At 32.4% G+C, this 12,678-nt stretch overlaps 1 protein-coding gene across 4 annotated transcripts in view; it reads right to left on the bottom strand.

Moving 5' to 3' along the window:
• Window positions 1–12,678, bottom strand: part of LOC123708472 (glycerol-3-phosphate acyltransferase 1, mitochondrial) — a 35,944-nt gene that overhangs the window by 8,792 nt on the left and 14,474 nt on the right. For 2 of the 4 annotated variants that reach the window (XM_045659315.1, XM_045659237.1), the window contains 7 exons: window positions 11,168–11,309; window positions 9,418–9,531; window positions 4,256–4,420; window positions 3,218–3,402; window positions 1,328–1,564; window positions 801–893; window positions 358–452 (listed from right to left, as the gene is read on the bottom strand). In XM_045659315.1, coding sequence (XP_045515271.1) covers window positions 358–452; window positions 801–893; window positions 1,328–1,564; window positions 3,218–3,402; window positions 4,256–4,420; window positions 9,418–9,531; window positions 11,168–11,296 — 1,018 coding nt within the window. In that variant the 5' untranslated portion in view covers window positions 11,297–11,309. Of the gene's footprint in view, window positions 1–357; window positions 453–800; window positions 894–1,327; window positions 1,565–3,217; window positions 3,403–4,255; window positions 4,421–6,960; window positions 7,027–9,417; window positions 9,532–11,167; window positions 11,312–12,678 lie in introns of those variants that run through there. The other 2 variants (XM_045659395.1, XM_045659473.1) reach the window with 2 other exon arrangements.

Here is a 12,678-nt window from a genome sequence, read left to right on the forward strand (position 1 = left end):
TATAGGTCAACCTGCCTTAATAAACTCTGTATTAAGTAATTTGCCTTTTAATTTTATCAGTGGACAACCCAAACGCAGGGAACGCAGGATAGTTCTGATTGAGTATTTATTCATCTCCACAATGCATGGAGCACGTCGGACCGAGTTGGGTATATGTTATTTGTATTATTATGTTGTATAATTTATGTTAAAGGGTTATTTGGTTTAAAAGGTAAAAATCAATCGAAATTAAATATTGTACGATTATTAACAAAAAATGATCTCAAGCTTTTTCAAGCTCAAGAGAACATTTTTTGTTGCTGAATTTCTATTTTATAGTTTTATAAAACAATTTTTTATTTTAATAAATAATTTTACCTTTAGGTGCCTGCGGTTTTCCTGTCCTTGTCCGACCTCCCTCTATGAAGAACTCGAGGTTATTGTTTGCTGCTAAGCTATTTAGTATATAAGCCCTGAAAAAAATACATACAAATAAAATATATTGTGTAATTCTTTTCAAAGTTTACATTAAATTATTAATTCGCCTTCGCCTATTATTATTTGCTAGTTCAACAACGAGCGTAAGGCATAATTTCCAGCATTTTTAATATATTTTAAATTACTCTAAGTACCCAATAAGATCGCCTTAAACACTTCTGTAACGCGCTTACATTTTCGATACATTACTTGCGACCTTAAAAATATAAAAACGACACCCCAACGATACGCAGCTTACATACGTATACAGTACGTATACGTAGACAGGCTAAAAGGAGAACGGCTTTGTTTTTTATTGTGTTCAAACAATTCAGTGAAGTTACCTAAGTGCTGATTTGTATATAGGGTCTTCGTGATATTCTGAACCGTCAATTCGTCGACGTATGTAAAATGCACCACAACCCCGCAGGAACCACCTGAAACATTTTTTTGTATAAAAACATGACATGATAAAAATCTTTGACAACTTTTTTTCGAAGTACATTTTTCCCATAAGTGCGTTTTAGAATGATTTTATATTTTATAAGTAAAAACTTAGCTGCAGATAGCGCTATGAAATTGATATAAAAATTATTATAACAATTTCGTCAAAAATTTTATATGATGTCATGTCCGTGATGATATTGCATATAAATAAATTCACGAAAAATATCTACTACCAAAAAAAATAATAATAAGCCTTTTTATTTCCTGTTTTAAATATTTATTGCTGTTAGTATGTTCGCTTAGATTATGTTAGTAATATATATATAGATTATTTATTTATTAATTAACATCCTCCTCCGGCCTCCACCAAAACTAATGCCTTCAAATATAATTCCATTAATTTTACTAAAAGTTTGATACTAACCCAAAGAACGGTATCCTCATATTATCACCCGCAGCCACAAGCGGCGGCCTCAGGCCCGTCAGGTACAGCGTGAATGTGACTAGAATGTAATCAAAGTGGGACCTATGAAGGGGCACGAAGACGAGCGGTAGACCCGCAGCGTTTGCGCGACGTAAACGCTCAACGCACGCCGCTCGAGTGCCGCAACCGCCGCCGGCGACACGACGCACTGCTTTATGGCATAACCACGCCACTAATCTAAAAAATATACACGTGTATTATACATTATTTGTGTTGCAACCAGCTGTGCATTATTACATTTTTATATGCGCGTGCGCTTCATATACTCCTACGTTTTTTCTATCGGTTTAAACTAAACCTTGATGATGATTATGATTGGCCAAATTCTCTTCCATCTTTAATACCAAACAAAACACGACGCTATCGTTAAACGACGTTTTATAATTTATAACTAGGCCATAGGTCGTAAACGTATAAAGTCCAAATAGTATGCATATTTTATTTATTTAATAATCATAAGTTATACAAAATTACTTGAAACTGCATTAACCAGTTCCAATTTAAACTGAACTATTAACGTTCTTATCAATATCACGCTGTGACAGTCGTGATTTGCAATCGTATTAGACAAGGGCAAGGTTTTATCATACGAATTTGTGTCTTAATAATTTACATGAGCTTATCATGATGAGTACCATAATTGCGTTTCTGACCCGGTAACAGTAGTCCTTAGATATAATTTTGTTTATTAAAACCCGCAAGCATACAGCTGATGTAACATCATTGACTCGCATTGAGACCCACAAGAAACAAGTTTCTCACGTCCACTATATAGGAATATTTATGTAAAATAAAATAAATCAATGGCGCTACAGCCTTTTTAGGTCTGGGCCTCAGATTTCTGTATCTGTTTCATGATCATTTGTTAATCGAATAGGCAAGTAGGTGATCCTTCTGTGCTATATATATGTATATATTCTCCGGTATATATATGTACAGGTTTAATAAATAATAATAATCACGTTACTCGTTTTTCCAAGAACTATACTAAATAGTTTTAATTTTTTTAATCATTACTATAATTTCTTGTTGTATTCTTATAATTACAATAATTATAGTATAATTCTTATAATTATAATTTTATTAAACATTGACACGATATTATTTTTACAACACTACTCTCTATACACAATCATTGAACGACAAATTCCACTTCCAGGAAATACATATATTATGCTGAACACGGTGTTTGCTAAGTATTCAAGAGTCTGTAAATACTAGAAAATATCACTATAGCGTTGCAAATTACATAATGAAATATTCTATCATCAACATGAAAATATTGACAAGGCAAACGTGACAGCGTACATACTTTAGTACGAATAGAATTGAAGTTATTTGCAAATACTTGCTTTTTGTTTATCTATATCCCTGAATACTTTATATGTCATCAAGAGTATACGTATATATACTTCATACATGTAGTATTTAATAATACATGTATGAAGATAACTATGGGGTTGAATATGGGTAGATGAGAGGCTAAACTCACAACGATACTTATAATAAATAAATATCACGATTAAGGATTTTGACTACAGATCCATCGGAAACTAAAAACTCTTTCACAACCTTGACTTACTTAAATCAGTCATTTACTAATTATGCATTTAATATAGGAAATTGTTTTCGTCTTTTTTATATAAAAAGTGGCGGGAAGGACTAGGAAGGCTTAATCGCGACATAGCAGACGCAACAAAAATGTTTAATATATTTCCCCTGATTATATCTTATATATTCCCCGCATTCTTCAGTGTCTCTATATCACTAAACATAATATATGTACAACAAACTACGATCGCATTTATAATATTAGAATATGTGTCTTACTTTAGTACATTAGTGGACATAGCAGAGCTGATATCAAGAAGAACTTTCATTGCTTTTGCCTCCACTCGCTTTCTAACCGCCGCATAACTGGATTCCTTTTTAGTTTCTTCATTTTTCTTCCCTGGATTCAACTCCTCCTTTATCTTCTCTTCTATTGCGTTTTGGAAACGCTCGTCTTTTACCACCTGAAAATCATCAAATAATTATCGTATCTATTTAATTATATACATTTATGTATAGTATAAACGGCCATCGTCGCAACCCATAGACAAGCGTTGCTGGCATTTAATGGCGGAGTACGCTATTTTTTAAACAAGTGGAGGTCGTATCTCCCAGGGAAGACCCCATTGGGAGTCACTTCCACAGTTCGCTCGTATGCAATAGAAATTATTAGTGAAGCGGACCGTGCAACACTTCCAATCATTAAGGAGATGCGGCTGAAATTTTGAGTTAATACGGCTCTTATGGCGATGAGGCACAAAGGATCAACCTAAATAACTATTCAAAACACACCTTGTAAACTACGCATTATATAGATCCCAAGATAACAATCAAATGTTTAACGTTATATATATATATATATATATATACAATCATTTTATATCAATACTGATTTGACCGAGCCCTGTATTCCAGAACGCATGTTATTAGATTTTCTAAAATTCATAAATTTTGATAAATATTCCAGTTCCTAAGACAAGACTGTACTAATCGATTCGAAGTGGTGACCTTTAACAGGCATCAATCTCACACAAACAAGCATTTCCCTCAATTGAAAAAAAATAAATAACTTTAACTTGTTTATGTATGATGCTTTTGTGAGAAAATAAATAAAGATCTTTAGCGGACGGAAACTTCGTTAGCACAGACTGTAGATGTCGCTACAGGTTTCCCTTCGAAACAATTTTCTACATTTCTATTCTTAATCTCATTGCATAATATCATAGCCTTCGTAACATTTTCCTTACATAAATCACGATTATATAAAGTTATTTAATATTAAATAAAATTTACGAAAGATATGAAATAATGTATTACCTTAGGGACTATATCCCCATAGTCAAAATTCGTCAGTTTTAAGCACTGTGCCAGGTCGCAGAGGTACCTCGAAACCACTCCACCATTCGCAAAGGTCTGCCTGCCAATATCCAGAATGTTGATGACTGCACTGGATTCCGCTACCTTTGTATCCTGCCATGACTCCTGGAATTTAAATATTTTTATAAGTAAAAACGAACGACGAACACTGGTTTATTAAACGGCTTTATTAAACTTAAACAAATAATGATACCTTATAGCAATAAATATGGTTTTTTTTGGGTTTTTAAACATATTTTTCAAATGCTTTTTAATATAAAATAACCGTTAATAAGAGAAGAAAAAAGTCTCTAGAATACAATAAAATAGGATAATAAGCTGATAATGATTCAGAATATAAAACATATATAATAATAAGCAATTAAAGTATGTAATTTGATGAACTAATTAGTGATAATAAAGGTTACAAGTTGAGCATTCTATATTGTCAAACCGACATATATACATTGTATTTCAATTTGTGAATTATTTGTCAATAGGTCGACGCACTGTCACTTAAGGGTTGACCAACACTTTAAGAAAATATTAATAAATATTGGCAAGAACAAAAATAAATATTTGTACTATGTTAGTCCAAAATAAACTATTATATATATATATATAATATATTAAAATTTCAATAAAGAAATCTTCCCACTGACAACGCAATTTCCTCCGATAATAATCACGTTTCTGACAGTAAACAAAAACATCTTTTTGTTTATTTTCAATTTTGTTAACGTAATTTTCCGCTCCGCCAACCCTAGCAGTTTCACTGGTTGGCGCGCGGCAATCACGCCACATTTAAATTTGGAATACGTTGACAATACACGCGTTTACAAGGCAGTTAGTTATCCATCACGCTCATAATACTAGCAAACGAAGAGGACATAAAATTAAATTTAGATGGACCGCTCTAAAATTAAAGCCATTGATGTTATTATTCATCGGTCCACGTGGTCTTCCTTTCAAAACATAATATTTTGAATGAAGCAATATAATTTGTTGCCAGATTTACGTCATTAAAGTCAAGACATATTTTATTTAAAAACCTCGCTATTTGTAAACAATTTATTATTTACAATAGTAATAGCTTTAATTATAAAATAAATACGAATTGCGGAATTAAATTAATAAATAATTAATACATAATTGATTACATACAACATTCTTCACAATCCCCATTAGATTCTTTATTAAAACTATTAAATTCTTGTAGAAGTTTTATACTGAAAATAACTTTCAGTCTAAAACTTGGACACTTTTCTCACTTCACTCTTTCAAAGAATTTTCTTAACATTTTAATATAACCTAAGCTATCTTAATATTTTTATCAATCAAGCGGCCTTTTAGTGCCCTTGAGTCATTGACCTACTCGTGAACGGGTACAAAAAGATGACTACTGAGTAATGATGCGCATTGCTCATTGTATTCGTAATTTGAAATAATTTTCAATCCAAACAAATTGCGCTGTCGATCTTTCATTGTTTACTTAGTCTGGCCATAAATACTGTTACAATTATATTACATTTGAGTTTAGAATCTGTCATTTTTATCTCATTATTCATTGGGTTTTATCATTTTGGCGCACATTGTACAATATTTTTAGATATTAAAATGGAGTGTACAGAGAACCGAATCGCTATGATTGAATTACACAAAGTAGGTATGGTGCCAAATGCAACTTTTAAAACTCTCCATACGCTTGGTATTAGTAAAATGTTTGTGTACCGGGCTATCAATAGATACAAGGAGATCTCCTCTATTTGTGACAGAAAAAGATCTGGTCGTCCACGCACTCAAAGCTCTAAGGTCGCTTTCCAATTAGTCGACAGAGTGCAACGTGGGCAGTATCCGACTTCAGTGATGGTTTGGTGGGATATTAGCTATGAAGGAGTCACCGAGCCATACTTTTTAAAAAGGGTACCAAAACATCGGCACAAGTGTATCAAGATACCATTCTTGAGAAGGTAGTGAAGCCCCTTAACAACACCATGTAACCAAAAACCGGTTCTTCCAGCAAGACTCGGCGTCGGGTCATACAACTCGGTCTAGGCAGTCTTGGTTGGAAACGAACGTCTCGGACTTCATCAGAGCTGAAGACTGGTCATCGTCTAGTCCCGATCTTAATCAGCTGTATTATAATTTCCTAACACAATCCGTACGATTGGCAGTGAAAAATTTTCCCATGGAAGGAGGGCGTGCTTCTATTGATATATGGCCTCAACGTTTTAAGGACTGTAAGTCAGGCAATGGAGGCCACTTCGAATAAGCTTTTTATATTTTAAATTGTTTTATATTTATTTATTAAACTAAAACACAGTAAAATTAATAAATATTATTTTCAATAGAAAAAGTGTTTTTTACTTTGTTTCAGTATTCATGGCTAGAATATATGATGGTATAATCATTACCGCATCCAAGGAAGACTGCGTAACTCAGGGTTTTTGAAGTAGGTGTAAATTCGTGTATTAAATGTCGAGTTCCGTCAGCTTGACCTCTCAATAAGTACGTAAAGGTCTTTACTTTGTATGTAGAATGGATAGGGACCTTGTGAAGTTTATAGTTCGATAGATCTTTCCTCTACTCATGACTAAGTAGCCTCAATTTCGTCCTCGTCACGAGATTCGGCTTGACTACTAATTGCTTTTGAATTGTCTACTTACTATTATCCTTGGTCGGGGCATCCTTTAAGATGGTAGATGTCGCTAGAAGGGACAGGGCAATGTATACATTCCTACAAAATAACGAAAATAAAATCGCAACTGTTGAAAGAATATACTTATACGTTGGATAGTATGGACTACCAAGAAGTGGAATGGAGGCAAATGCACAAATTATAGATGCAAAAATATTATTTTACTGACTCAATTGGAAACCATTTAGAAGTTTTATAACCGTGAATATCTCTTTATCGGATAATAACAACGAAAATATCTTATATTTTGAGAACTCTCATCTTCTTCTTCATCAGAAGAATGGAATTGAATTAAGGTACTCTTAAAAAAACTTTCATCTTCCACGATGATTGGCTATTCGCTATAATACTATAATGTGCGTATATTCGCAACTGAAATAAACCATGAGGGTCGATGAACGTAATAACTCCGTAGGCGGCTATCTGACTCTAACGGGAATCGAATCGCCGACACGATTTAAGACGTGATGCCATGTTATTAGCACTGGTATAAATTTTAAAATAATCGCCTAATTAAACTATCAAACAAAAAGGGGTACTATCATAATATAGTGCCCATGATTTTTTTTCCATTTTATTTATTTATAAGTTATGTTTAAGATTTTATCGATTGTTTTTTGTATTATAAATTAGGTCACACACTCATGCATGCAATTTCTTTAGTTAGGATTACCTGTTAGAGATCGCTTAGTACGAGAACGAGTAGTAAGAGAACGCCGCCCGTTGCATAATTTTTTTAAAAGTTAGTTTTGAATATTATTATTTCATTCATGTGCGTTACAATGGAAATAAATATAATGTTTTGGTTTCGAAAACTTTATAAGGTTGGAAATTAATGAAACATATCTGCTCGTATATACGTTTCCGAAGTTACTTTAGTTGTTTTGTATTAAACTCATTATTAGAGATATTAAATTACACTCATACTTATAATAATTTAATTTATTGCCGTCATATGTCAGTGGTCAAAAAATGACTATCAAATGGATAAAATATAATATTGTTTGTGTAGAAATAAAAAAAAGATATGACGTGTATTTTTTAAAGCGAAAGTCTCGTGATTGTTTTATTATTCCAGTTATCAAGATATTAAAAAAAATATCTTTGTCTAATAAATAAATCATGAGATATTACAACTATTAGCTTATCGTAAATCTGTGAAATTTATATTCAAATAAATGATTACAGAAAAAATCTCACAGATAATTTTTATAGGACGTAGATACTACGCGATTGGACGCTTCGGACTTTATTTTATAATCCAAAGCTATTTTAAAAAAAAACTAATATTTATTAAGGCAACTAACCAAAGAGCCTTATATGTTTTTTACAAATCACTCAATTCTAAACAAAAAGTTATTGATTTGTGGCCTTGTATGGAAACGGTCAAACAATGACCCCAGAAGCGCAAATAATCACACCATCGGTAAAGACAATACATTAATTTCGTTCTAGTGCGTCTGCCCCTCTCCAAGTTAACCACGGTAATTCTATCAATTTTTTTTCTCGTTTACATCTGCATTCTTTTGCTTGTTCTCATCTCATAAAATATTTAAATTCATTATAAACAGGCCTTGGTTTTGTTATAATGATATAATCTTTGATACAAGTTATATAGAGATCGTGTTGTTTTTCATAGATTTGTCTATGAATTAGATGAGAAACGTGACGAAAAATGTCTATTAAATGTCATTTATAAAAGGCTTCCAATTCGATGTGTTTCGATTGTTTTTTTTTAATATTTTGATTTTTACATAAATTTTTAACTATATATTTCTAAAAAGTTGTTATATGTATTGTACATAAAATAGAGAGAGATATTAATTTGACGATAATAATTTGTCAAACTCACGTAAATATGCAAAACTAACACACAGCTATATGAGCACACATAATCTTAGCCTTACCCATAGTTAGCTACGACGCAAAATGAATTATGAGTCGTCTCACGCGCGCCGACACAATACCGAAATCACAACAAAAAAAGTCATCATCTGGCTTTAGACGTATGTATACGACAATTTAACAAACATAACAGGTATATATATACCAGTTATGTTTTACCTGTTTCGTTGCTGAGTTTTGATAACACATCTACTACCTACAGTTATTGAGGTGAACGCACAACAATGATTGTTATGTGTAATACATAGTTATTAACGGTAAGGTTACACACGATAAACTTTCTTTAGTGTAATACTGGGAGTTTCTTGCTATAGAAAACGTTTTCATACGACCTTTTTGAAGTAATATTAATTTATTTTTTAATGAGAACTTAATGAATAGTGATACAATTTTAATAATAAATATTTATCGTTCTTGGTAGAGGTCAATTAAAAAAAATGATTTAATTCAATATTATTTCAGACTACACATTGTAGCTTTAAAAAAGATTTCATTTTGTAGAAAAGGCAAGTATACATACCCTAGATAGCGGAGCACATCGTGCGCAGGCAAGTCCAGCTGATGGCCTCGTGGGAGGCTGTGGCGGCGGTACAACTGGTCCATTCTTAATACGATAGAGGGAAGATGTTCTTGTCTGAATTAAAACATAATAATTCATCTCTTAGAATTGTATCTTGCAAACGGCTTCTCTCGTCATTCGAATTTGATAATATATAATATACACAACTCATTTTTTGTTGGCAATTACGTCAAATACAATTTCGATATAAAAGCTACAAACACAAAATAAACTGCTTCAATACATAAGACAATTTTCCCTACTTTTAAATTGATTAATACGAGGCCTCAAATTAATGAATGAGATATAATATTCTTACGCAATTTAATTGAAACTTGAATCAGAATCGTAGACGAAATATATTTGAATCCAGTTTTTTATGTTTTAGAATGCTTACGTATACGAACAAATACTTGAAATAACGTCTTTGTGGTTTAGTTCATAGCGAAGTTCATAGATTCAAATGGATTAACGAAACAGACGCATATATGAGTTTGATCCATGGGCCACTGGATTAGAGCACCTCACACAAAACATTGCATAACAATAAAAAACACCGGCAACAACGAACAGATTTCTGTATCTCTTTCGTGATGCTACAATCAACAATGGGGGCTAGGGCATGCCGGTTTCTTTACTATTTTTATCTTTACCATTACTAGTAGTCTATAGTCAGAGATTAAACCTACAAACTTTGGGATTAGAGTCTCTCAAGCCACTAGACCAACGCTCTCTACAAATTGAATGAAACATTCTTCAAGTCTCATAATTCTAAGAAACATATTGTTTTATTGTACTAATAATTATTTCGAAGGATTGTATTTCCAACAGTATTGTGTATCGAGTGATTATTAAATTTTCAGAATGCAAGTGGATCAGATGTCACAATCATACAAAATATAATATTGTAATTTTACTTTCTTCGCGTAACAATATGGTAAAACAATTCAAAGCTTTCAGGGAACATATGCGAACAGCGCAATAATTATCATTAGTATTATTGAACGGTCGTTTACATTATTAAGAACTCGTGTATAGATAAGACATTAGAGATAATGTATTTAATGCAATATGGAATTATAAAATAGGTACGTGATAGGAGTCCTATCAGCACCCAAAGGTCCTAAGTTAGAGAACCCAGGACCTTTGGGTGCACGCAAAAATCTTTAAAATACCACTGAATCTTTTATAGACGTTCTGTATTTTATTTTACGAAAGTTATTGCATAGAATAATACAATGCGTGAACAACAGAGTTAAGGCTATTTAGAGTCATAGAGTTTTTTACGTCAATAGAATGTGGAAGCAGTGTTTCTCTGAGGTTAAAGATTCGATGTAGGACTTTCTGTCTATTTGCTTTTAACACTGGCTTATTCGGTGAAGGAAAACATCACGAGAAAACCGGCATTTGTAGGCAGAAGGCTAGACGAAATAGATACAAGACCCAGAGATACAGTATGGGGAAGAGGACATCATCCATCTTCGCTAATAAATTTTCTAGCGTTTCTGAACCAATTTTTACCTTTCCGGAATTTTAACTATTTTCACCTAATGCAGTCCGCGTCTCATTAAAGTTACTTGATTTGAGAACTGGCAGTAAATGTAAAACTAGAAGCATTTCATATACATTTTTTTTTCGTTCATAAGTGTACATTGTGTTACCTATACGAATAAATAATTTTGAATTTAGAATTTTTTGAATCTTTACTAACCGCTATTTCAGCATCAAGTTTAGCATATACATCTGTCTGCGGCCTCTTGCGGGTGCGCATCGCGTGTCTTAGAGAGCTCGTATCGCGGCCACACCATCCCCCTACCCTTTCCCCTACCACTTCTAACATATCTGCTACACGGCTGTAACAATACATAAACACTGTTTTAATGATCTGCAGGTGGAAAATGATCTGAATGATGAATGATCTGCAATTAAAAAAAGAAGTACAAACGGCGGAGAGAATGCGTCTCTGAAAATAAATGAACAATTTTACCCTTGCCTTACTTAAGATAATATAAATGTCAAATACATATTTTTTATTATTTCTATGTTAGTAATAGTCACACTAAGTAACATTAAGGTCTTAAAGAAGAAATATGCTAACTGATTTCAGCTAAAAACTTATTGTTGAGGTGAACACATTGTGTTAACGATATTAGTGTAAAATTACTTGGCCAGATTTTGTGGTGGAGGAAAGTCCGCACCTGAACTTTAGAACTTAAAACGAAATCTGGCTTTTGCTGGACACAGCTATTTTATGTTGTGTCAGAGCGTTGGCCTATAAGGCGAATCTTAAGCGTGACATAAGTTCAAATCCAGGCTGTGCACCATGATTTTTCTTTACAACGAAACAAATGCAACCGATTTGTGTTTACGATTTTCTGCAAAACTTTCCTTAGAATTTTTAGAACAATTTCTTAGATTAGATTTTTTACTGTTTCCATGTATAATGACAATTTTACGCGGCTTATTGAGAAAACACGTTTCAACAATAGGAATTGCAATTCTAAAAAACCGGTTTAGTTAGAGGCACTTATTGATGGTTATGTTACACAAGATTAAACTTAATTATATCACGCTAATTCATTGTTCTAATATAATCATCTTTATAGGGAAAAATATTTTTTTCAAGGTCTCAAATACCAGTACATCAAATCATTAATTAAAATCAGCTTCACGACTTATTGTCCAATTTAAAAATTGGAATCAAATTATAACCTATTATGGTTATTTACGTAGCAATAAATTTTAAAGTATAATTAATGAACCGACTAAGGGCTATTTAAAAAATATATATCTATCTATACATATATGTTGTATCAATCGACTTTTTTTTTATTGGTTTGTTATTAAAATTTCAAAATTTCAAACTTTTATTACTTATATAATTTATTACTTTAGATTAAGGATTTAGGAAGATTTTATATAACATTTGGTTCTGCACTTTTTGCAATCATAATTATTCTTTTTTAGTTTTTTTCTTAATAGGGTTTCCTGGAAGATATCGCTTATTAGCGATAAGGCCGCCCGTTTCATCCCTTGTAATTTTTTTGTATTGTGTTAATGTGTTTCAACGAAGTGTGAACAAATAAATAAAAAAAAACTAATAAGCAAGTAGGTGATCAGCCTTCATTCCCCTATATACACCGTTGACTTTTTGGATCTAAGACATACCGACTCAGGATGTTTTTCTTCCTTACGAGCATATAGCAACATGCCCACATAGAC

The sequence above is a fragment of the Pieris brassicae genome, chromosome 1, assembly GCF_905147105.1.
Source record: "Pieris brassicae chromosome 1, ilPieBrab1.1, whole genome shotgun sequence".
Taxonomy (NCBI): Eukaryota; Metazoa; Arthropoda; class Insecta; order Lepidoptera; family Pieridae; genus Pieris; species Pieris brassicae.